We start from the raw sequence: 23,832 nt of genomic DNA, 5'->3' as shown, positions 1-23,832 counted from the left end.
ATGGATTCATTTTAGAATCAGGAAAAAAATTAAATGATTTTATTTTTGAAATTTAAAAAAAGAACAATAAATATGGCTCCTTGTAGAGATTTGGCTTAGGATACTTATCACCTACAATAAATTAAACCCCACCTCCAGTATGTATCAGAAACATCTGGAGAGCTTGTTAAAACAGATGGCATGGCTTCACGCCCAATGTTTTTGATCCAGTAAGTCTGTAGTGGGGCCTGAGTGTTTGCATTTCTAACAATTTCTAGATGATGCTGATGCTGTTGGTCCTAAGACTCCACATTACAAACCATGTCTCTTGTTTCTTGATAGCGTTGGTAGACTTTTAACAGATAAAGGCCTGGTCTCCTTCAGATTACTGATCTCATATTTTCCCACAATACCATCCTAGGTGGGAGATAGCTGATGAGGAGGGTTTTTTCTTTTTCTTTTTACTGCCTTTTCACAGCAGCAGATTCGATGGTCTTTCTCCTTCTTAAAGAAGCTGGATATAGAGATTATGATACCCCAAGTGCACCCCGTGACAGGAACTGTCTTCTCAGGAAAATGACCCAAACCAAGTTTTTGTCTGAAAGGGTTTCTGTTCCTCATACCTGTGATTGTATGAAATCAAACCTACAACCATAATCTGACTGGATGAGGAATATGATGTGAACACAAAGGAAATCAAACCTCTGAAAGATGGAGGTTTCTAAGGTAAAAGATGGCAGACTGGTTCAATAATCCAGAAGTATAGATGTTTGGTAAATACAGAGATTTGGGGGGCATTCTTGGAATTGCCTTTGGCTGAAATGAGTCATTTAGCCCAAGTTTTCTCCCCTGTATCCAATGACTGGATGTGGGAGGAAAAAGGCTCAGACCCCTCACTCCATCTCTGAAGGGTCATTGCAGCTTCATAGCCCCGTCCCTCACCCAGGTTTTGACTAAAGCCATGTTGTGACTGGCCTGCATTTCAGCTTTTCCTCTGTTCCACCTCTGCCTTCTCTTCTTACATGTGTTGTGCCCATAGCCCTCCCTAATAAACTCCTTGCATGGCAATTTTGTCTTGGAGTCTGCTTTCTCAGCACCTGACTTCCAAAAGCATAACCCACAGACCTTCCATTTGGGGCCATAGCAAACCCAAATTCAGGGACGCCTGGGTGGCTCAGTTGGTTCAGCATCTGCCTTTGGCTCAGGTCACAATCCCGGGGTCCTGGGATCAAGTCCCGCATTGGGTTCCCTGCTCAGCGGGGTGTCTGCTTCTCCCTCTCCCTCTGCTGCTCCCCTTGCTTGTGCTCTCTCTCTCTCTGATAAATAAATAAAATCTTTAAAAGAAAGAAAACCCTAATTCACATATTGCCTTGGTCAAGTACATATTAGCTTCCTAATATGTGTTACTATCTTATTCTTGCTATTTATGACTCCTTAAAATTTGTCACTTCACAGAAAACCCTTAGAGTCTGATTTGTCTAAATCTGTTTGCCTCTCCAGAGCACAACTCCTATCATGTCACAAACCACACTGGACTATGAGGGATTACTTCTCTTTCAACAAAAGTGTGACCTACTTCAGGGTGGGGAAAGGACTTCTTAACTCTTTGCCTAGCATATTCTTGAACACATAAAGGGACAATCTAAATATTGAATGAATAAGGACATTTAAAATGCAGTGTTAACAGAAAGAAGAGATAGACAGGGGCACCTGGGTGGCTCAGTCGGTTAAGCATCTGCCTTTGGCTCAGGTCATGACCCTGGGGTCCTTGGGCTCCCTGCTCAGTGGGGAATCTGCTTCTCCCTCTCCCTCTGCTGCTCCCCCTGCTTGTGCTCTCTCACTCTCTCTCTTTAAAAAATGTTAAAAAAAAAAAAAAGAAAGAAAAGAAATATGTAAATACCATATTGTCATGGTCATTTATATGTGTGAGAAGACACTCTACCTAGAGATGAGGAAGTCTTGTTTATGTGTCTGCTAAGAGGTTAAGTTCTTATTTTTGTTTTTCAGTTTCTCTACTTTTCCTGGATGGACAATTTGGATAAGCTATGTCTTGCAGTAAAAAATAAAGTATCTTTCTTTATCTAACGAAAGATTGTTTTTTATCCTTGTATGGTATGTGTACAATAAGATAATGACATGATATGTAGAGCAGAAGTGCTGGTGGGAGCCCTTCTTCTAATTGTTCTGCTTATCTGAGAAAATCCTTTCCTGAACCCACTCTTCATGGGCCTTTGGCCCCTGTCTGATGGTGATGGTTAGTCATGTTTTCAACTGCCAATTAATACAGAAACCATTGACACCAAACTTGAATGTTTCCTATTTTTGGTTCAGTTAAAAAAAAATGCAGTAGAAAAATATAAAACAATACATGTAAATAGTGTAAATGGCTCACTTTTACAGTTGTATAAAGTGCAACACTTCTCTCATTGTTCTGTTCAAAAGACCACTTGTCTTGTTATTGTCCAAAGTGGGTGGCTGCTAAATTAGTTTTTCCACCCACGATTACTAGAGATTTGATGACAAAATTCCTTATTTCTTTGGCTTGTATACTTGAAACATTATGGGTAAGGAAGATAGCCAGCATGTAGTATCTGGAGACTAGTAGCCAGAGTCACATTACAACGATGCAGGGAAGTGATCATAACACAAAAATGGTCCCATGGTTTTACCTTCAATGCAAGAAGAATCCATCTTCTTAGAAACCTGTTCAGACAAGTTTCAGTCACTGGAGGTGGAGATGTGTACCTCTTGGGAAGGGTGAAGCAAGGTTCAAGGAGAACAAAGAACAAGGTTAGCCTTGACCCATAAATCATGTGACTTTTTCTACCTAAGAGAGCTAAGTGCACATTGTTGTAGTGAAATTTATTCCAAGTTTCAACATAAGCCTTATAATTAATAAGGTATTTCCCTAGGAGAAAATTTAATTATTCCAAATAACAGAAATTCATGTGGGTTCTTGTCAGATGAACAAGGTAGTTATCAATGTGGATAAAAATATTTATGATCAAAATGGAGTTAATTTGAGAGCATTAAAAATTGAATTCTTAGCTGGTATATTATTCAGTATAGTGGACTTATTTTAGTAACAGCTCCTAATCTATTGTCACTCCTTGGGAGGAAGGTTTGAGTGGAAGAGAAAGAGGCTCACTGAAACTGGGAAGGAAATAAGCATATTTCCAGAGCAAATTATGGGATTACATGAGAAATACCTTGAAGGACCTATTTGTGCCCACTAGAGGGGGAAGAAAAAGAAGATGCACTCTCTGTGGGTGGGATAGGGTTCAGGAGCTGAAACAAAAAAGTCCTCAAAATACCTCTGACTAAGTGGATTTCTACTATGGGTTGAAATTAGAAGGGCAAAGGGAGGTGTTCGGACATTTCAGGGTTTCAGCTGTAGCCCTCTACAGGGAAATTGTCTCAGAAGACACACAAACTAGGGTCCTATGCAGGAAGGATGTTAGAGATTTCACCAACAGACTCATCTCTAAGTTCTGGGCAAAAAGTTCCTTGGAACACTTGGGTCCAGATCTGAGGCATTAAACATCAAAAACCACATGTGGCATTATACATACATGGGGTAGAGCACACGGTTCCAGAGGAAAGATTTCTTCCCTAAAGCATCTCTCTCAGATTGTTGTGTGCAACTAATGCCTAATATATTAAAAATAAACAAAACATAACAAAAAAACACTAACTGTCCTCATGACCCTGAGGTCAGACCTGAGCTGAAACCAAGAGCCGGTTGCTTAACCGACTACACCACCAACATGCCCCAATACATAATTTTTTTAATTTTTTAATTTTTTTAAAAATGATCAGCTTTTTTTTTTTTTTAGGATTTTATTTATTTATTTGACAGAGAGAGAGAGCACAAGCAGGGGGAGCAGCAGACAGAGAGAGAGGGGGAGGGAGAAGCAGGCTCCTCACCGAGCAGAGAGCCTGACGTGGGACTCAATCCCAGGACCCTGGGATCATGACCTGAGCCGAAGGGAGACGCTTAACAACTGAGCCACCCAGGCGCCCAATACATAAATTTTTTTTTAAAAGTCTGTCCAGTAAAGAACTATCAGGAAAATAAAAAGACATATAAAAAAATCTCAAAAAATATATTGATATTAATATTTTCAATATAAAAAACTCAAAAAAGTTTAACAATGCAATAGCAATGTCAGCAAGAAATACAGAAGCAATTTACAAAAGCAGATATAGCTACAAGTAGATAATATACATAGATAGCCTTCCTAGGGATCATACATATAAATGAAAAATCTGATAAACAAGATGGTTTGGAGATGGTTGGGCTAAGAGCACACACCTATACACAGGAGAAGTGTAAAATTTTCCAAACATGGGTGGTCATTTTGGTAAAATCTACCAAAATTTTTAAACCACTGGACCCAGCAAATGCAGTTCTGGATATTTATATTACAGAAATACTCTGTCCATACACCTGCCTAAATGTGTGCCTAAATTTATTTATTGCAGCATTATTTTTATAAAAGATAATTGCAGCCAAATTAATGTGCTCTTATAAAAGATTAGATAAGTAAACAATGGGCATTCCATATTATAGACTACTGTACAGCCATTAAATTCATTTACATAAAGAATATTCACCTGCATCCAGGCTCATGTTAAATACTAATGAATAGATTGTTTTGAATTTTTCCCAGTAGTTTGTTAACCTTAAAAAAATAAAACTGCCAGTTATTTACCAGAATAGATAGATTTATTCAGGAATAGCACAGAATTGCCATCAGGCACAGCAAGGTATAGCAAAACAGTAGGCAAGTTTGGAATAAAAAGAAGGAATGTAGGGGTACCTGCGTGGCTCAATAGGTTAAACGTCTGCCTTCGGCTCAGGTCACGATCCCAGGGTCCTAGGATCAAGTCCCCCGTAGGGTTCCCTGCTAAGTGGGGAGTCAGCTTCTCCCTCTACCCCTCCCCCCCGCTTGTGCTCTCTCTCTCTCTCTCTCTCTCTCTCATGCTCTCTCTCTCAAATAAATAAACAGAACCTTTCAAAAAAAGGAATGTAGTTTTATAGAGAAAAGTGGTGGGGGGAATGGGGGGAGCTGTTATAAACAAAATTCCATTGGAAAAAACCGGGAGCTCAAAGTATAGTGGCTTCTCATTGGCTGAATTGTGACTTATCTCTCATTGGCTGGGCTTTTGCCGGGGGGAAGAAAGTTTTCTTCCTCCTGCTGAAATAGTAAAGTAGTATTGGCTTACAAGGTCCATCTCCTCCGGTTGGATTTGCAATTGACTGAGTGGTCGCGATGGTAAGGCATGAAGAGTTGCCTGTGTCCGACCTCCCAGCTCCATTTTGGTGAGGTTTCTCTTTATTAATTTTCACATGTTGTATAGAAAAATCCGTGTTACTGATCACATTATTGATTGTGATAACTAGCTTAGAAACAATGTGTACAAAAATGTTCTGTCATTTTATTTAAACAGCAAACGTATTTATGGGAATCTAGAATAAGTACATAGTGCAAAATAAAGGAAAGGCAGGCTTTAAAATGGTGATGTCAGCCTAATACCAGTTCTGTGTTGTTATTTACTATCTAATCTGACACATCACACCATCCAATATAATTGGTTTTTAAGGGAATTTGGGGAACTTTTTTTCCATCCTGATTTTAATGACTTTGTTCTCTGGTGTCCCTTTGCTAAGAAGCATATTGGAATGGCTTAGGGCTGGTTAAAAAAAAAAAAAAAAAAAGCTTTATCTGTCTTCATTAAGGATGAATAGAACATGGTGCTATGTTAATTAACCAGATGCACTAAGGCATATGAATACCTAGAGTTACTTTATTTCTCAATGTTGACACACGGAGCAAACCATTCTAGTGACTGATGTTATTCTGCCCTCTAGTGGTTAAAATTGAAAATCCCTGTTTGACTACATTCCAGGAAAATAGCTTTAAGGCAGGATCTTTATGAAATTTTCCCCTTAAAAGGACAAGCCAAAAATGAAAGACAGCATGGAAAACTTGATGTATATACATCATCAAATAATCAGAGCAGAAATATTTTGATCTCATCATATTTCAGATTTGCATTGTTTTGCCCATTACATCATTCAAAAATTTTCAAAACTGCAAAATTTCAACTCGATTTTAAGCATTCACAACCAACAGTGGAGTTCTACAGATGCTTCCCCATGCCATTTCCTGAACAGAGTACCATATCTTCAAGCCTTAAGAGAGTAAGGTTTTTCAAAGGCAGAGAAAAGAGACCACACAACATATCCAAACATAAATAAAGCTGACCAAGTCTTAGTATTTTAAGTGCTTTTTATACACTATTTCCTTGAAGTCACTAGAATCTTTGCTGCTTTAGTTCAATAGCTTTCATCCAGTTCAGGCAAACACATTCACAGGCATACATGTATGAATGACACAGAATGGCTTCTGGACCAGCTAACCCAGATTCTCCCAGTGTTCACAGATGTTTCAACCAAGGTTATTTGTTGACCTTCTAAATAGTCAAGTGGCATTGACTACATCCCCCCATTCTCCAGCCCATTCTCTCGACATTGTTCTCCTATACTAAGCATTGCCTCACTTAGGATGGATGTGGCTGTAAACACATGTGCTATTCCGTGGTGCTTCCTAAACCTCAGCTTGCCTGGACATATTTCCATCTTTCTTTTGTAGATATGACCGAAGGAATAGTTTAAATAAGAAGCAGTATCAGAATGAGATCGATATACATCAGCTGAGAGCTTGCCAGGTCTATGACTCAAGCTGTGCAATTTTATTATGCACAGTCTCCTTTTCTAGTTCTTGTCTATAAAAGCATGTCCAGCTCTTTACTGGTCCATGTTCCCAAACTGTTACAATAAAAATGGGGGCTACTCATTCTTTGACTTACTCCAGCCAAGGGCCAGTCAACAGCTTTGGGGATAAGGATGAGGAGGCTGGGGGAGGGAGATTATACTTACTATTGATTCATCTACTTTATCTTAGTAAGTGGGGAAAGTGTAATACTCAGAAATCAAAATATTCTTTAAGTCAAAATTTAGCCACCAATAAGAAATTTTCTCTAACTCAGTGTGATTTTAATTTAAAAAACTCAATATTAACTCATAATTCACAATCCTTGCAAATCTTGCTTCTTCCACCAGGCCTAATGTTTACTCCATTTTTTCTGTCATCCCCTCTGCCCACACACGTACACCTTCCTCAAGATAATAATTACAAACTTTACTTCAAGAAATATCCTATATTTTGTATATATCAACACTAACCTGGGGAGGTCACCTTATTTTAGTTCAAGGAAAAAGACAGACATAAGGTCTCCTGCCCAGGGCACAGGTGAGCACACCGAGCATACCCTTGCTCTTTTGGATCCATTCTTCCTACTTCTTTGCCCAAAATATTCCCTCCTGTCCAACATAAAAATCCCATTGGCTTGCTTTAGCTTCTTTCCAGTTCTGCTTTTCTTTCTAGGCAATGCATCATCCTGAACACACAGGATAAAGAATCAATCAGACAAATTCAAGATTTTCTTTGGAGAGAGTCCCTAAGATAAGAAAGAAAGTGAATGAATTTTCCCATGTTAGTAATTTCTGTTTCTGTTGCTACCTAATAAGCTTTTTTCCCTTTTGTGTCTTTATGTACAACACATAATAATTATGTGTTGTTGAATGAATGAATGAATGAATGAATAAATACAAATAAATGAGGAGTATCAGGATCTTGGCAGGAGTGGTGGTGATTAAGCACTGCACATGAACTGACAACCTTTGAAGGCCACCGCTTGTAGATGCTGAAGATACTCGAGGAGATTTTTCTAGTAGTCTGCCCATGTTCTCTGAGATTTCAGAGTATCAGGGGAGGCCATTCCGTGCTACAGCATCTCTGGTATGGGAGAAACCTCTCAGGTGGTGGTAACATTCTTGGAATTGTCAAAATGAGCCATCTCTTTTTGCCTTTAAGTGAGTTCAATCTTCATCTTCAAATACACTTAGAGCTCTCTTAGAGCTAGAATATTTTGTTACAGCATTTATGTTAAGTGCCTGGAGATTCTCCCTCATCCTAAGAACTTAATGTATCTATTGGTCCTGAACAAAAATGCTTCACTGAGATTCCACCCCAGAATCAGTCTGGGAAATATAAGTGTTTCTGGTTTCTCGTGTAGGTCTCTCCTGGAAAAACATCACCTCTCTTGCACTTTATGTTTTCATTGACTCAGATACAAAAATTGAACACATGAACACATAACTTTTGAGAAATTCCATGCATTGGGATGGCTGGGTGGCTCAGTCAGTTAAGTGTCTGCTTTCGGCTCAGGTCATCATCCCAGGGTCCTGGGATCGAGTCCTGCATCGGGCTCCTTGCTCAGCAGGGAGTCTGCCTCTCTCTCTGCCTTCCGCTCCCCCTGCTTGTGCGCTCTCTCCCTCTCTTTCTCACTCCCTCTCTGACAAATAAATAAATAAAATCTTTTTTAAAAATTGCATGCATTGTTACAAAATAAAGTTATTATACATGGTAATGAAAACATTGTTCTATAAAATATAAATACCAAGCGCAAAATAAAATATGTAAAAACAAATTTAAACCTGTCAGATAATTCATATTTCTCTGCTCTTAAGGTCACTATTATTGATTCCAGGCTTCAGTTTTCGGTTGGTAGCGCACCTTCTAAAATGCATAACCACCTGGACTTTGTATAAAATCATTTGTCGCTGTTTTGTGAGAGCCTAGTTCTCTTCTGTTTTTCCTTAGTTTTCTTTTTTTTTTTTTTTTCCAAATAAAAGGTGGGTTTTGTGGGTCCCTGGACGCTCTCCCAGTCAAGCGCTCTGAGCCCAGTGCCCAGCCATGGCGTGCCCCCTGGATCAGGCCATTGGCCTCCTCGTGGCCATCTTCCATAAATACTCGGGCAGGGAAGGTGACAAGAACACTCTGAGCAAGAAGGAGCTGAAGGAGCTGATCCAGAAAGAGCTCACCATTGGTGCGAAGCTGCAGGATGCTGACATTGCAAAGCTGATGGACGACCTGGACCGGAACAAGGACCAGGTGGTGAACTTTCAGGAATATGTCACCTTCCTGGGAGCCTTGGCTTTGATCTACAATGATGCCCTCAAGGGCTGAAAATAAATCAGGAAGGTGGAGACACCCTCCATGTCTAAGTCAACTCCAGTGGTGGGTAACTGTTCAATAAATATCTTTTTTTTGGTCAAAAAAAAAAAAAGATGGGTTTTGTTTTTTTTTCTTAAGATCCTATTTATTTATCTGAGAGAGAAAGCACAAGTCGGGGGTGGGGGAGTAGACTCTCCTCGTAGCAGGGAGCCCGACGTGGGGCTCAATCCCAGGACCCAAAGATCATGACCCAAGCTGAAGCCATATACGCAACCAACTGAACCACCCACGCGCCCCTTCCTTAGTTTTCTTTACAGGTTTGTTAATGAAGAGAAAGCACCTGCTGATTACCACTGTGACAATTGCTTAAACACAGAGATGTTAACCCACATTTTCCCGGAAGTAACACCTTATTTCTCTCCTCCACAAACAAGCTTAGAGAGATAATCTTCTATACATGGTATCCCTAATTCTCATTCTTGTGTTTCCTCTTCAACCTACACCTATCTGGTTTCTGCCCCATTAAGTCCACTAAACCAGAACCATGCTAAGGTCACCAGTGGTGTCTGCTTGCAGGTCCACTGGGACAGTTCATCCGCACCTGCCCCACAAGCAACACTCTGACCTGTATTCCCTTCAGGAGTCTTGTCCCCATGTGACCTTTCAACTGCACTGGCCCCTCCTGCCTCAGTGCCCTTGCAGACTTTCCTCTGCCTGCCCGTTAAATGTTGAGGGTCTGCAAGACTACATTTGGGTCTCTTCTCATTGTCCTCTCTACTTAGAAAATGACTACATCCATTCCCTTGCCCTCATTCGCAGATACTCAATAAAGAATCGCAAATTGACACCTCCCTCATGGCATTCCTGTAAATTCTAGACCCACATTCCCAAATGCCAGTGAGACTTCTGCATTTATATGTCTCCCGGGCACCTTAGAAAGGACATCTAATATTATTTTTCCTTTCCAGCGTCATTTGTATCTAAAGCTTCTTGTGTAGGGACGCCTGGGTGTCTCAGTCAGTTAGGTGTCTGACTCTTGATTTTGACTCAGGTCATGATCTCAGGATTGTGAAATGGAGCCCTGGGTCAGGCTCTGCGCTGGGTGTGGAGCCGGCTTGAGATTCACTCTCTCCCTCTCACTCCGCCTCTACCCCCTTCTCCCGCTCTAAAAATAAATAAATAAATACATAAAAATAAAGTTGCTTGTGTAAGAACATCATTTTCCTTTGCTTCTCTTTGTAGTTTTTAACATAATTGAAAATGAAATAAACATTAGTACCATTTTTATGTATCCCTCCCTGTGAGACTAAGTTTCAACACAGCAAGAACTACATGTGCTTTATCTCTAGTTTTTTTTTTTTCATTTTTTAAAAAAATTATTTATTTATTTATTTATTTATTTATTTATTTATTTATTTATTTAAGGAGGGTACACAGGCAGAGGGAGGAATCTCAAGCAGACTCTGCTGAGTGTGGAGCCTGACCTGGGGCTTGATCTCACAACTCTGAGATCATGACCTGAGCCAAAATGAAGAGTCTGAGGCTTACTGACTGAGCCACCCAGGTGCCCTTTTTCCCATTTTTTTTTTTAAGATTTTATTTTTAAGTAATCTCTACACCCACCGTGGGGATTGAACTCACAACTCTGAGATCAAGAGCTGCCTTTCTTCTGACTGAACAAGCCAGGTGCCCCAGTTCACCTCTAGTTCTCGACCACAATTACACATTTGTCGTTTAGATACTCTATTTTGACATATACTCTGAATGGAATGAATGAGTAAATAAATTTTACTATCTGTTCTTCAATAACATTTACAAAACGATTTGGATTTGGATTTTAGAACAATCCAGTAAGTTTTCTTGGTAAGTATTTAATATATAAAACAAAGTGCAAATTTAATAACATGAAAAGGTAAATACATTTTGTAAATTTTAATGCAGTGAAAAGATAAACATTTCGTTATATATCATTTCTGATCTATAAATATGATAGGTGCAAGAAGAAATGAATGAATGAATGAATGAATGAGCCAGAAAGTATCAGGGCAGTCATCTCTTAGGAATTAATGATCCTGAAGCTGGATTTTTTAACATTTTTTTTTAAGATTTTATTTATTTATTTGACAGAGAGAGACACAGCGAGAGAGGAAACACAAGCAGGGGGAGTGGGAGAGGGAGAAGCAGGCTTCCCGCCGAGCAGGGAGCCCGATGGCGGGGCTCGATCCCAGGACCCTGGGATCATGACCTGAGCCGAAGGCAGACGCTTAATGACTGAGCCACCCAGGTGCCCCTTTTTAACATATTCTTGCTTCATACTATTAACGAAATATTTGCTGAATTAAATTCAATAACTTCTCTACTAAGGCAGAAATGAGAGCCCCTGGCAGTGGTGACCAGACATAGGTGCAGGGCGGGATATGGCAAATTTGTCCGTGAGAATCATTTCAAGATGACCCCAGGTCCCTTCCCTAATTCCTAACCTATCTTGGAAGTTGGCGGATGAAGACAAGGATCTCATGATTTCCGCTCTGACAATTTCCCAGGCGCAGTCGCTGTACTTCTTCTCTTCCAGGAGACGGATTTCCCGGAAGTACCTCTTCAGGGCCAGTGTCGGGCGGTCCATTCCCAGGGCGGAATCTTCCCGTCCCACAGCCCGCAGCAAACAGGTGTCCAGGTCTGGCAGCCGCCGATGGAGGCCAGAACGCAGCTGGTCCAGCAGGGGGAGCTCCAGGCAGCCGAGGAGTGCTCCGTGAGGAAGAGGTTGAAGGTCGGCGGGAGTAGCTCCTGGAGGACGGACGTAGCCTGGGCCTTCTGCAGCTGGCTGCCCTCCACCATCTCCCGCGGGAATCTGAAGGCGTTTCTGTCCTGCAGACAGAAGAAAGGGGACAGTCTCCTTACGTGGCTCAGAAGCGCGAAGTGCTCCCTGCTCACCAGCGCGTGGCTCTGAGGCAGGGCACAGCCCCGAGAGCCCTCAGGGCCGCAGGTGAGCACCCCCAGGGCCGCAGGTGAGCACCCCCAGGGCGGGGAGCAGACAGTGCAGGAGGGCCATGGGGAAGACGAGGCTGCTGTGGTCTGGCCGGGCTGGGCGTCTGGGGAACCTGGGAGCCGAGGTGCTCTGAAGACAGGCTTTCCCAGCATGGCTTTTCAGTGGGGAACACAGAAATTTTCACTTTCTGAACGTTCCTCTTCGCTTTTACTTCCTTTTTTTGTTTGTTTGTTTGTTTGTTTTCATTTATGTATTTTCCCTATTATCTAAGAAGATGTGTTCCACCTAGATCATTACTTTCACAACAGAAGCTTATTTTCCCAGTAAACTTACAATGGGTCCATCCACGTGGATACTCCTCGGCCAAATGAGAGACATCTTTGTCCTAAAGACTGAGGTGGTGTAGGTATGTAAGGACCGAATACACACACACCTACACACATATCTATTTTACTATAGAACTTTGCTCTTCTTTGTGTGAGGACAAAATTTGGCCTTGATTCTGGACGAAGTGTTTACCCTCCTTCCCTTACATAGGGAGACGGGCTCCTTGGTCTCTATGGATTTGAATCTTGTTAGGTACCGACCAAACGAGGTATGGTACAGAAGCTCTCTAGAACCAGAACTGAGTTTTAGTTACTGTTATATTCACAACAGAGGCTTATGGTAATGAGTGAAAGAGTCTCCAATTTTTCTCTTATTCTAGAAATAATTCATGCAGGTCCATGTGGTTATGGTTCACTGGGGCCTCAGGGGCAGGACTAGTACAGACACTGTCCTTTCTCTGTCATTTTATAAACTGTCTACACTGCTCCTAGGCTGTGCCAGTGTCCCCAGCAGGAAGCCTGGTTCTTGTCTGGGTGTGGAGGTGTGAAGGTTCTAATTCCTGATAAATGGATTTTCCCAGCCACACCTCCCTGACAAGGTACTTATCACCTCTACTAACATCTTTCCTCTGGAGTGACTGAGTGTCTTCCACCCAAGCTCTCCTGGACTCACTCCCTGAGCACTCTAGATGCCCCTACTGTGGAGGGCCTGGTTTCCTTGTCAGCAAAGCAATGACTGGCCCTAGATCCTTGCCCTTGCCCCTGGAGTGTTTGTGCTGGGGACCCTAGCACTCGGTGCTGACCTCCTCCTCTCCTGACCAGGTAGCAAAAGTGTCAACAGCCCTTAGATGCTGAGGGTGAATGTGTGTTTTGTCAAACTGGAGGAAAGACCCAATTGTAATCATTTTGCCTTGAGTAAGGGAATACATTTATTTGCCACCACAGTTCTTACTTTTCAATTTTTTCATTTTTTTAAAGTAGGCTCCACACACAGGGCGGAGCCCAACGTGGGGCTTGAACTCACACTCTGAGATCAAGACCTGAGCTGAGATCAAGAGTCGGGTGCTCAACCAATTGAGCCACCCAGGTGTTCGTATTGTTCAATCTTTTACTTAAATTCCTGAACACTCATTAGTCTCCCCTTTGGAGGTCAGTTACTGAAGCATAGGACACACAGTTCTGAAGAATTTTGTAGAAAGAGACAAATAATATTCTCATATATAGCTGTCAGAAGAAAAATAAGAGGATACCTACCACATTTTAAGTCGTTCCTTTATGGAAGATGCAACGCTAGGTGCCTTTAAAGATTTTATTTATTTATTTGAGAGAGAGAATGAGACAGAGAGAGAGAGAACATGAGAGGGGGGAGGATCAGAGGGAGAAGCAGACCCCCTGCTGAGCAGGGAGTCCAATGCAGGACTCGATCCCGAGACTCCAGGATCATGACCTGAGCCAAAGGCAGTCGCTTAACCAACTGAGCCACCCAGGCGCCCCCAACGCTAGGTGCCTTTAAAGTGCATGAGTTCAGTTAATATTCACAATCTTCTGTTATACTTGTTAAATCTGTTTTTACTCCTGAGTTATATACAACTCACTCTTCTATGGATTTCCATGACTCATGTTGTATTTTCAGCTGATTTTGACCAATTTTTTTTCTTTGCTTTAAATATTAAGAAAGAGAATGTCTGAACAGCTTGCCACTCTCATATTTGAAGAAAGTCTGTCAGTCTTCATGTGCATGAGTACTTTGTTATTCGGAGATGCACTAAAGATTGTGATGTTCATAAAATTAGGTAACATTACCAGTGAGTAACAGAAAAAAATTCTTATCACATCAAACTCTCTAGAAAAAGAAATGGGGTATAATGCTGCTGTAGTAAACAGGGTCACAATGAGAACTTAAGGAACATAATTAATAAAGCCAGTCATTCCAGGAACATTTTTTTTATCAGTAGTAATAGATAATTTGATGAAGGATTGAATGAGTTATCTATTCCTGCCTAGTGAATTCTTAAAGCTGAGCAACTTTGATATACAAGGTAGTAAGAACCAAGACAGGATAAACCATTGTCAGTAATTTAAGTCATGATTCACACTAAATACAATATTAAACCCATTAATAAGATTTGCCAGAACATCAATTCCATGAAATCACTCTGGAAGAAACATATGGCATAAAAGGGCAAACTATGCACAGAAAAACAAACCCCATTATTCCCAGATCCCATGCTATATTCTTCTCCACTTCAGACACACTGACTTCTCTTATTTATGCTCCCATTGGCCCCAGTGTGGTCTCTGCTTATGATTCCACCCAACCGACTCTCATGAGGTCGGCAAAGGCATCTAGTTTTCTGACACGCCAGGCAGTTTCAATCCACATCTCCCAGGAATCCACTGATGGTCTTCGAAGCACATTTATGTCCTTAAATATACTCATTGGCATCCTCTCTTGTTATCTGTGTACTGTATGGCCATGAGTCCACTGTCTCTTTGTGGCTCTTCTCTCCCCTCCCTTTAATGGTTACAGAGCCTCAGAATCAAGTGTGTGTTTGTTTCTCACACTACACAGTCTCCCCGCATGAACACCTCTATTTCTGGCACTCCCTGCTAGATATGGACCTCAGCCATGGCATTTCTTGTCAAATGCAAGATCACCTCTCCCCTGACACTGGACATTTGTGCCTCCATGTCTACCAGTCACCTGTCGAGGGGTCCCCAGCTTTTATGTGTACTTCCTGACCTTCTCCATTTTGGCAGCAGGTGAGAGAATTCACTTCCTTCCCATCTTCATTATAACACTAAGTCTGAGGAATGTTTTTAGATTCCTATCCCTACAATAATGAAAGATATAGACATCAGGAACTGTATTTATTGTGTCCTATAGCCTAAGGATAACGTGCAAGTTGTCTTACAGGAAGTGAGTTGTTATTTCCAATGTTAATGTAGTACAATGGGTAAATGCATTGCCATCCAATTTTCAATCAAGTTGCACAATTACACTTAGTGTTACTCTTTTAAAAGAATGCCAGTAGTAAAAGTTCAATAAAGAGGGGCACCTGGGTGGCTCAGTCGATTAAGTGTCAGGCTTCGGATCATGTCATGATCTCGGGGTCCTGAGATGGAGCCCTTCCTTGGGCTCCCTGCTCAGCGAGAAGTCTGCTCTTCCCTCTCCCTCTCCCCCTTGCCCCTGCTTCTGATCTCTCTCTCTCTCTCTCTCTCTCTCTCACTCTCAAGTTAATAAAATCTCGGGGTCCTGGGATCGAGCCCCACATAGTCTCCCACTAAGAGGGGAAACTGCTTCTCCTTCTCTGTCTGTGTGCCCTCTCTCTGTCTCTCTCTCTCAAATAAATAAATAAAATCTTTAAAATGAATAAATAAATAAAACACCCATTCAATAAAGAAAAAAGTGATAAACTGATTAAATATTAAAAATATATTTTATTATATTCTGCAATGTAAAGGTGCACATATTATATGAAAATCTGAATCTTATAAATATTAACATAAATAAATATTTAAATATATAAATACATGAACATGGTCATCTGTAAGCAAATACTGCTTGTATGGTTCACATGTTCAGAAAAAACTTGAAAAATTGACTGTTCATGTCACCATAACAGCAGAAGTGACAGTCTTTGACACAGCAGAACAAGGGAAAGTGTGATTATTAGTCAATGAAAATCATTTTATGTTGAAATGGGTCTCATTTCTTGCTCCTTAATCTTTCTTGCAAGATCGTTGATGAAAACAAGGAGCTCGTGATTTCTGCTCTGACAATCTCCCAGGCACAAGGACTGTATTGCTTCTCTTGCAGATAGAAGGAGATTCTTTGGAAGTAGTTCCTCAGGATGGAGTCCACCTTCATGAGGGGAGGCTCTCCCAGCCCCGCCTCCTGCATGGGACAGGCTTCCAGGTCAGTCAGCTGCTGATAAATTCCCGAGCAGAATTCCTCTAGGAGGGTCTCGTTCCAAGCAGCAGATGAGGCCTCTATGCAGAAGAGGTGGAAGATCTTCTGGTTCATCACATGGACGACAGAGAGGGCTTGAGCCTTCTGCAACTGCTTGCCCTCCAGCACCTCCTGGGGGAAGGCAAAGTCACTTGTGTACTTGTCACAAGAGCTAGCAGACATTCTCCTCATTTGTCCCAGGAGCGTCAAGGCCCTCCAGGCGAACAGGCCATGGTTCTGAGGCAGGTCACATCCCAGAGAGCAGAGGGAGTTGCAGCTGAGCACCACCAGGGCCACCAAGAAGGAAATTGGTAGGGCCATTGGGGATCCTGCAGATGCTGCTGGCCTGGCTGCGGTGGGCAAGTCTGGGAACGGTGGCTCTAGGTTCTCTGAACATCTTCCCTTGTGTGTGTGGCTTAAGTAGGGGACATGGGAGTTTTCAATTTCTGAACGTTGCCCTTACTTTCTACTTCTCTTTTTGCTTTCCTTTCTGCACTTTCTCCTTGGGTTTGGAGCATGGGTTTCTCAACCGATTCTTTTTCTTATTGCCCCCTCCCTTTACAGTCTTTTCAATGTTATGTAATAGAACCTTCCAAGAAAACTCGGTAACACGGACCTGCAGTCTATATAGTTATGTATGTATAGCTCTGCTTTGTATATAAAAAAGAAACTGTCCATTTTACTGCGTTTATTTAATTCAGGGTGAAGAATGACTAGAAAGCTCAAATAAAGCTCAATTTTAAATCTCCTGAACCTTCACTGGATAACTAAATTTGATTAGCGACCTCTAATTTTTTACTTATTTCAATGGCAATATAAAAGTACAATGGAAATTAAGAATTTCTACAAAGACATAATAATGATATCAATATACTTAAATATTTAGAATCATTCCAAATTGCTAACAGCCAATGAAAAATTAAATCGTTTATTGGACATTTGTTTTTAGTGCACTGTATTTACGTGGCCTCAATAAAAAAATAATTTTTAACATCATTTGCTGCTTAATACTCATCAAGTTATTCTCAAAATATTTTTTTCTATTTAACACTAGATAGAATTACTGATGTGTTGAATAAGTTTTTCAGAATTAAATCATAAAGTATAATCTATTTGTATTTATTTCCAAAGCTGACATCACTACAAGGCTCAAACATCTGCAATGTCCACCAGGTAGCTATGGCAGCTCACAAGTAAGCAAAGATCACCTCTCCAGGTAAGACATCGATTTCCAGGAAATGATGGAGAAAAAGTGCTCCAATCCCAAATTATTCCTGTTATTCCTAGGTGGGGCATTATCTTGCAGGCATTTCATGTATCTTCCACAAATTCCATGTCCATGCTTCTTGTGTGATACCCAAGAAAACCCAATGACAGACAATAAATACTGAGGATAAGGTTTTGTGAGACCGCTCCAAGGCTGAGCTTTGGCATACCACACACCTTGGAATACTGAAGACTTGATCCCAACCCTGAGAACTACTTGGTACATTGTTGGAAGCAACTGTAACACCTGTTCCGTCTGGTGCGGGGATGCTGGTGATGGGAGAGACTGTGCAGCTACAGAAACAGGGAGGATAGGAAAAAACTCAGGACCTTCTACTCACTTTGGCTGTGAACATAACTGCTCTTTTAAAAAAAAAGTATATTTTTGTAAAAGTTCATAAAAAGCTATGGAAATTGGCTTATTCCACTCACAGAGTCAGTTCATTCCGGAAAGAGCTGTTTTTTGCCCCAGAGGAAACTCTCCCACCAGGGACAGACTTCTACATACAAGACAAGCCCAGTCTCCAGACTTGGTCACTGTCTAGCTCACCTTGCCCACTCGCTGGCAGCCCCCCCTCCCCCATAAAGACTGTGATGGGCCATGGAACAGCAACCTTCCACTCCTGTTTCCCCTTTGCTACAGCCACTGTTACATCACTGCAGCGGGGACATTCCCTTGGGTCCAGAAATAGTCACCAGGAGAAAGGAAGAGAGTTTCAAAAAAACCTAGAAACTTCAAAGAACATTTGCTCTTCCTTGGTGGCCTTGTACTAGGAAGTAAAATGGCCAGACAGAAACCACAAAGTAAAAGGAAGCAGCTGTATGAATGGGCAGGAGAGGCTACTGAGGAGGGAGGGAGGAAGGCAGAGCTCACTGGGGGTTTCTACCATGGGGGAGAGGGAAACACTATGATTTCGGAGTGAAAGGATCGGATCTGGGGAAGGAGGGAGGAAGGGGAAATGTGCTGTAACAGAAAGTCCAGAGTATGTGTAGGTCAGTATAGTGTATATGGATACATATGATATTATTATGTCCATAATTACATTCCATTCATGGGCCACCCCTGTTCCCAATTGGGTGTTTTAGAGGATCAGCAGTTTGCAGTCAGTTACAGAGAGAAGGCTAGGAGAAGATCACCTTTCGCTTAGAGACATCTATGAAAAAAAATAATAGTCATCATCTGTTAAACTCTCACTTAGTGGAAGATACTAGATACATTTAAACGTGCTATTCTGTTATTACAACAACTCTAGGAATATTCCCACCCCACTTTACATTTGGGAAACCTGAACTTCAGAGATCTCAAGTGAGTTTCTCAGGATGAAACAACTAGATCGAAAGCAGAATCTAGAAGCAGTGGGTAGTCCTATAGCCCATGTGATAAATTACTACCTCAGGTTCATCTTGGGAAATTCTGAACCCTCTCGTCTTCCAAACTTTCTGGAGATCATTCTTCCCTGGTTGTGTCCCACCTGCACTGGCCGCCCCATCTCTGTGCCCTTTGCAGGCTCCCCTTCTCTTTCTCAGCCTTAAAAGTTAAAGGTGCTCCAAAGCCTTAGGGCATTTTCTCATTCCACACTCATTCACACAGAAGGACTTTCAATACCATGCCTCGATTTCCAAATATGCAACAAACAATTGGGATTGAATGTCTCCAGGACGTGAAATGTTGGAGATTCCAGATTCACATATGCATCTACCAGTGGGAAGTCAGCTTTCCCCTCTTCTCGACATCTCTCCTTCAAGATCCTGGTGACAGAATCCCTTGTCCTCTACTTCTCTGAAGAGGTAGACTCAGACTATTTTAGAAGGATTCCTTTCCCCCTCCTTCTGCTGGAAAAGCCAGCAGATTTTTCACTGATCTTCACAGAGGGAGCCTAGTGGGGATTCTGAAGGTAAAACTCATAAACCTGTGGGCTCCAGTAACTAGGGAGCCCTGGAGTTGGTAACTCTGCAGTGTAAGCACACAGAGCCTCAAGCAATGCTTCAATTACAGCTCATGTTCCTCCCAATCCCTGCTCCTGGTAAGGTGTGATTGTCTGCATGCTCCTTTTTCTCTGGTTACCAGTGCTGAGGCTGGCCCTGGGACCTCAGCTGTGAATGGATCTAAGAAGAGTTGTTGTTTTCAATTGTCTTGCATTTTGTGGTTGTTTCTGTTGTTGTTGCTCCTGCTGTGAGGTCAGGAAACAGTCCAAGTGGTTCAGTGTTGGACAGGAAACCAAGGATCCTGTAATACACGAACCCGTGAACAGCTTCAGTATAGCTCTCCCCCACGGAGGGATGTCCTTAGAGATACTCATGTTCACAGACACATTTTAACCACAATTTTGAATAATTTAACTCAATGCCTTCTATGACTGAAGCAGAAAGAAGAGTCCTTAGAAAGATGGAACACATGGGCATGTTACTTAATGTTGTAGGTCAAGAATATCACTTTCAGGTCCTTTTCCTGCTTTCTTCTTTTTTTAATTTCCCTTTCCTTAGTTCTTCATTTGAATATGAAGAGATGGGTCTCCTGATTTTGACTCAGAGGGTGAAGGTCTGCAGGAGCATCTCATGAAAGACAAAGATGGTCCAGCCCTCCTGGACCTGGAGGCCACCCACCATGTCCCAGAGGAGATGTCCCTCAATCAGGGGAAGGGACAGACCCTCCTCCTCTGTGTCAGAAGCAACAAGTCCTCCTGTGTAGCCGCCCAGGGCCTGGAGGCAGGTCACAGCCCAGAGCTGAGAGGCTGCCACAGGGAACCAGCCAGAGCCCCGCAGAGGGACTAGGCACTGCACCTGAGAGCTTCTGGTGGCCTGGGGGATCAGTGGGGGCCGCTGTGACCCCCAGATCCTCTCCCGTTCTTTCTACTCATGACTCTTAAATACAACAGGGTAGTTTTCATTTGCAGAATGTTCCTGTACACTTGCATGTCTTTAATTTTTGTTTGCTTTTTTATATTTGCTTTTCATTCATTAGAAGAGATTAGAATACATCATTCATATCAATTATTTTTTTCGTTTTTTCATCAAAGTTTAATATGCCCAAAAAAGTTAAATCTCCCAAAACTATTTCCTATCTATACTCACTAGCTTCCCTTCTGTTCCTCACCTTTCCTCCTCATCCGGTATGGTTTTTCGAGATTAATTCAGTCAAACCAGTGCCCACCTGGGTCACACCCCTCTACTTCCAGCCTTGGGACACTTCCCATTCACCTTTTGCTATGATGCAATTCCTTGAAGCCTTTTTCCGCTTTGAAATAGACTCCTAACCAATATTCGCTCTACCCTACTGCCTTAGGGCCATTCCTCCTTTGTTTGTAGTGTGGCTCTTTTCTCCCTTAACCACTGGACCTTGAGGCATCACTTTTAAGTCCTTTTCTCATTCTACATCTCTTCCCCTTGGACCATTTCCTTGGCGGGGCTTTAAGTGAATGTAATGGCTTATAAATGGCAGACTCAAGAATCCACTTTGTAAAGAATATTCACTCTTGGATGTCTACCAGTCTAGTGTGGAAGCTATCTAGCGCTTTTGATTCTATGTCCTGATGTGTGTGTTTCCTCGTCTGCTTCTAGAATTCATATTTTCCCTTCTTCTCATTCTACCCTTTAATTTAACTGGTATTACTTCCCTATGATTATCGTTTGGAGGTTGGTTTTTCTACAAACCTCAAGATACAGACGGCATTGATTTGTTATGTCTGCCTTTATCCTGATGACAACCTACAAACTGGCTTCAAGGAAGTCTATGGTTTTACTTCTAATGTGAATCACTAAATAATGGGTCAATGAGTTCTACAATGCATTTCTTTCATCAGGTTGTAATTGGACTTGTTTCCTCATTCAATAAGAAACAAATACAAGAATTTTTCTCTACAAACATTTAATGAACAAAAAAATAAAAAATGTAATAACTGTAAAGCATATATATTTCTATTAACCACAAAGTGAAGGTACACGTAATATTATACAGTATAAAATAATTTAAATCTTATAAATAGTGAAATACATATATAGTTAAATAGGTAGATCAGCATGGTCATCTGAAATCGACCAGTGTTTCTAGAGTTGACTTGATGTTGCTTAATACTCCTAAGATAATGTGACAAATTGATTCCATTCATGTCACCAGGACAGCAAAAGTGATAGTTTGACATGGCAGAACTCCGGAGAGTGTGATATTATTAGTCAGAGGGAATCATTTCCACGTTGAACCGGGTCTCACTTCTTGTTACTTAATCTTTTTTGCAAGGTTGTTGATGAATACAAGGCTTTCATGATTTCTGCTCTGACAATCTCCCAGGCACAAGGGCTGTATTGCTTCTCTTGCAGATAGAGGGAGATTCTTTGGAAGTAGTTCCTCAGGATGGAGTCCACATTCACGAGGGGAGTCTCTGTCACCCCTGCTCCTGTATGGGACAGGCTTCCAGGTCGGTCAGCTGCTCAGAAAGTCCGGAGCAGAATTCCTCTAGGAGGGTCTCATTCCAAGCAGCAGATGAGGCCTCTGTGCAGAAGAGGTGGAAGATCTTCTGGTTCATCACATGGACGACAGAGAGGGCTTGAACCTTCTGCAACTGCTTGCCATCAAGCACCTCCTGGGGGAAGGCAAAGTCACTTGTGTACTTGTCACAAGAGCCAGCAGACATTCTCCTCATTTGTCCCAGGAACGTCAAGGCCCTCCAGGTGAACAGGCCATGGTTCTGTGGCAGGTCACATCCCAGAGAGCAGAGGGAGCTGCAGCTGAGCACCACCAGGACCACCAAGAAGGAAAAGGGCAGGGCCATTGGGGATCCTGCAGATGCTGCTGGCCTGGCTGGGGTGGGCAAGTCTGGGAACTGTGGCTCTAGGCTCTCTGTCCATCTTCCCTTGTGTGTGTGGCTTAAGTAGGGGACATGCAAGTTTTCAATTTCTGAACGTTTCCCTTACTTTCTACTTCTTTTTTGCTTTCCTTTCTGCACTTTCTCCTTGGATTTAGAGCATGGGTTTCTCAAACATTTATTTTTTTTCCCAATATTATCTCTTGCCTCCAGAGTCTTTGTTGATGTTTTTAATTGGACCTTCCAAGAGAACTTAATAGCATGGATACACAGTATATATAGTTACATATTGTATTTATTTCTGTGCTTTATAGGTAAAAAAGAAAGTAGAAAGTATATCCACTTCAGGGTTAAGAATGACTAAAAATTTTAGCTAAAAGTTAAATTTTAAAGCTATTGATGCTTAAGTATATAAGTAAATTTGATGAGTGACTAATTTACTTACATATATAAATTGTAATACATAAAGTACATATGCAAATTAACAATGTCTAAAAGGACATAATAATTTTAGTGTAATTAAACAGGTAAAATCATTCCAAATTGCTAAAGCAAGTGAAAAAATAAACTAATATTATTTTTTAAAGATTTTATTTATTTATTTGAGAGAGAGAGAATGAGAGAGAGCATATGAGAGGGATTAGGGTCAGAGGGAGAAGCAGACTCCCTGCTAAGCAGGGAGCGCGATGCGGGACTCAATCCAGAGACTCCAGGATCATGACCTGAGCCAAAGGCAGTCGCTTAACCAACTGAGCCACTGAGGTGCCCAGTTAAATTATTATTAACATCTGTTTTTAGTGTACTGAACTTTAATATTGCTCATATGACAAAATCATTTTTAACTTCACCTGCTGCTACATACTCTTGAAGACATTGTCAAAATATGTTTTCTGTTTAGCACTAGGTAATTACTGATGTGCTGAATAAGTGTTGTACAACTAAATCATAAAACATCATCTCTTTGTATTTTATTGCAAAGCCTGCATCACATCAGGGCTCAGACAACCAATATCCACAAGACATCGGATGGCAGCTCACAAGTAAGCACAGATCCCCTCTCCAGGTCAGACTTTGAGATGTAGGAAATGATGGAGAGAAAATCCTCCAATCCTAAATTATTCCTCTTATTCCTAGGTTTGTCGTCCTCATCTTGCAGACCGTTTGGGTATCTTCCAAGAATTCTATGTCATTGTTTCTTGTGTCATACCGAAGAAAACCCAATGAGAGACAATAAATACTAAGGTTTTGTTAGACCGCTTCAAGACTGTGCCAGTGTCCCCAGCAGGAAGCCTGGTTCTTGTCTGGATGTGGAGGTGTGAAGGTTCTAATTCCTGATAAATGGATTTTCCCAGCCACACCTCCCTGACAAGGTAGTTATCACCTCTACTAACATTTTTCCTCTGGAGTGACTGAGTGTCTTCCACCCAAACTCTCCTGG

General features: G+C 41.6%; 3 protein-coding genes and 1 pseudogene across 3 annotated transcripts; 1 reads left to right on the top strand and 3 right to left on the bottom strand.

Moving 5' to 3' along the window:
* Positions 1–8,754: 8,754 nt before the first annotated feature.
* On the top strand, positions 8,755–9,087 carry LOC118529715 (protein S100-A6). The gene has a single exon (XM_036082657.2). The coding sequence runs from the start codon at positions 8,805–8,807 to the stop codon at positions 9,075–9,077; it is 273 nt and encodes a 90-aa protein (XP_035938550.1). The 5' UTR covers positions 8,755–8,804; the 3' UTR covers positions 9,078–9,087.
* A 2,337-nt stretch (positions 9,088–11,424) lies between these two features.
* Positions 11,425–12,203, bottom strand: LOC118529736 (interferon omega-1-like). The gene is given in 2 exon segments (XM_036082687.1): positions 11,425–11,786; positions 11,789–12,203. Coding segments are annotated over 2 exon segments (777 nt in total).
* A 3,883-nt stretch (positions 12,204–16,086) lies between these two features.
* LOC118529713 (interferon alpha-1/2-like) lies at positions 16,087–16,650 on the bottom strand. The gene has a single exon (XM_036082655.2). The coding sequence runs from the start codon at positions 16,648–16,650 to the stop codon at positions 16,087–16,089; it is 564 nt and encodes a 187-aa protein (XP_035938548.1).
* A 5,148-nt stretch (positions 16,651–21,798) lies between these two features.
* Positions 21,799–22,361, bottom strand: LOC118529710 (interferon alpha-1/2-like; annotated as a pseudogene).
* Between the last annotated feature and the right edge of the window lie 1,471 nt (positions 22,362–23,832).

This window comes from Halichoerus grypus, chromosome 14, assembly GCF_964656455.1.
Source record: "Halichoerus grypus chromosome 14, mHalGry1.hap1.1, whole genome shotgun sequence".
In the NCBI taxonomy this organism is placed as follows: domain Eukaryota; kingdom Metazoa; phylum Chordata; class Mammalia; order Carnivora; family Phocidae; genus Halichoerus; species Halichoerus grypus.
Note: the sequence above shows the minus strand (reverse complement) of the source record. Positions and strands in the feature narration are given on the sequence as shown.

Coding starts and splice junctions, on each gene's coding strand:
- LOC118529713 (XM_036082655.2), bottom strand. CDS start 16,650: ATGGCCCTACCAATTTCCTTCTTGGTGGCCCTGGTGGTGCTCAGCTGC.
- LOC118529715 (XM_036082657.2), top strand. CDS start 8,805: ATGGCGTGCCCCCTGGATCAGGCCATTGGCCTCCTCGTGGCCATCTTC.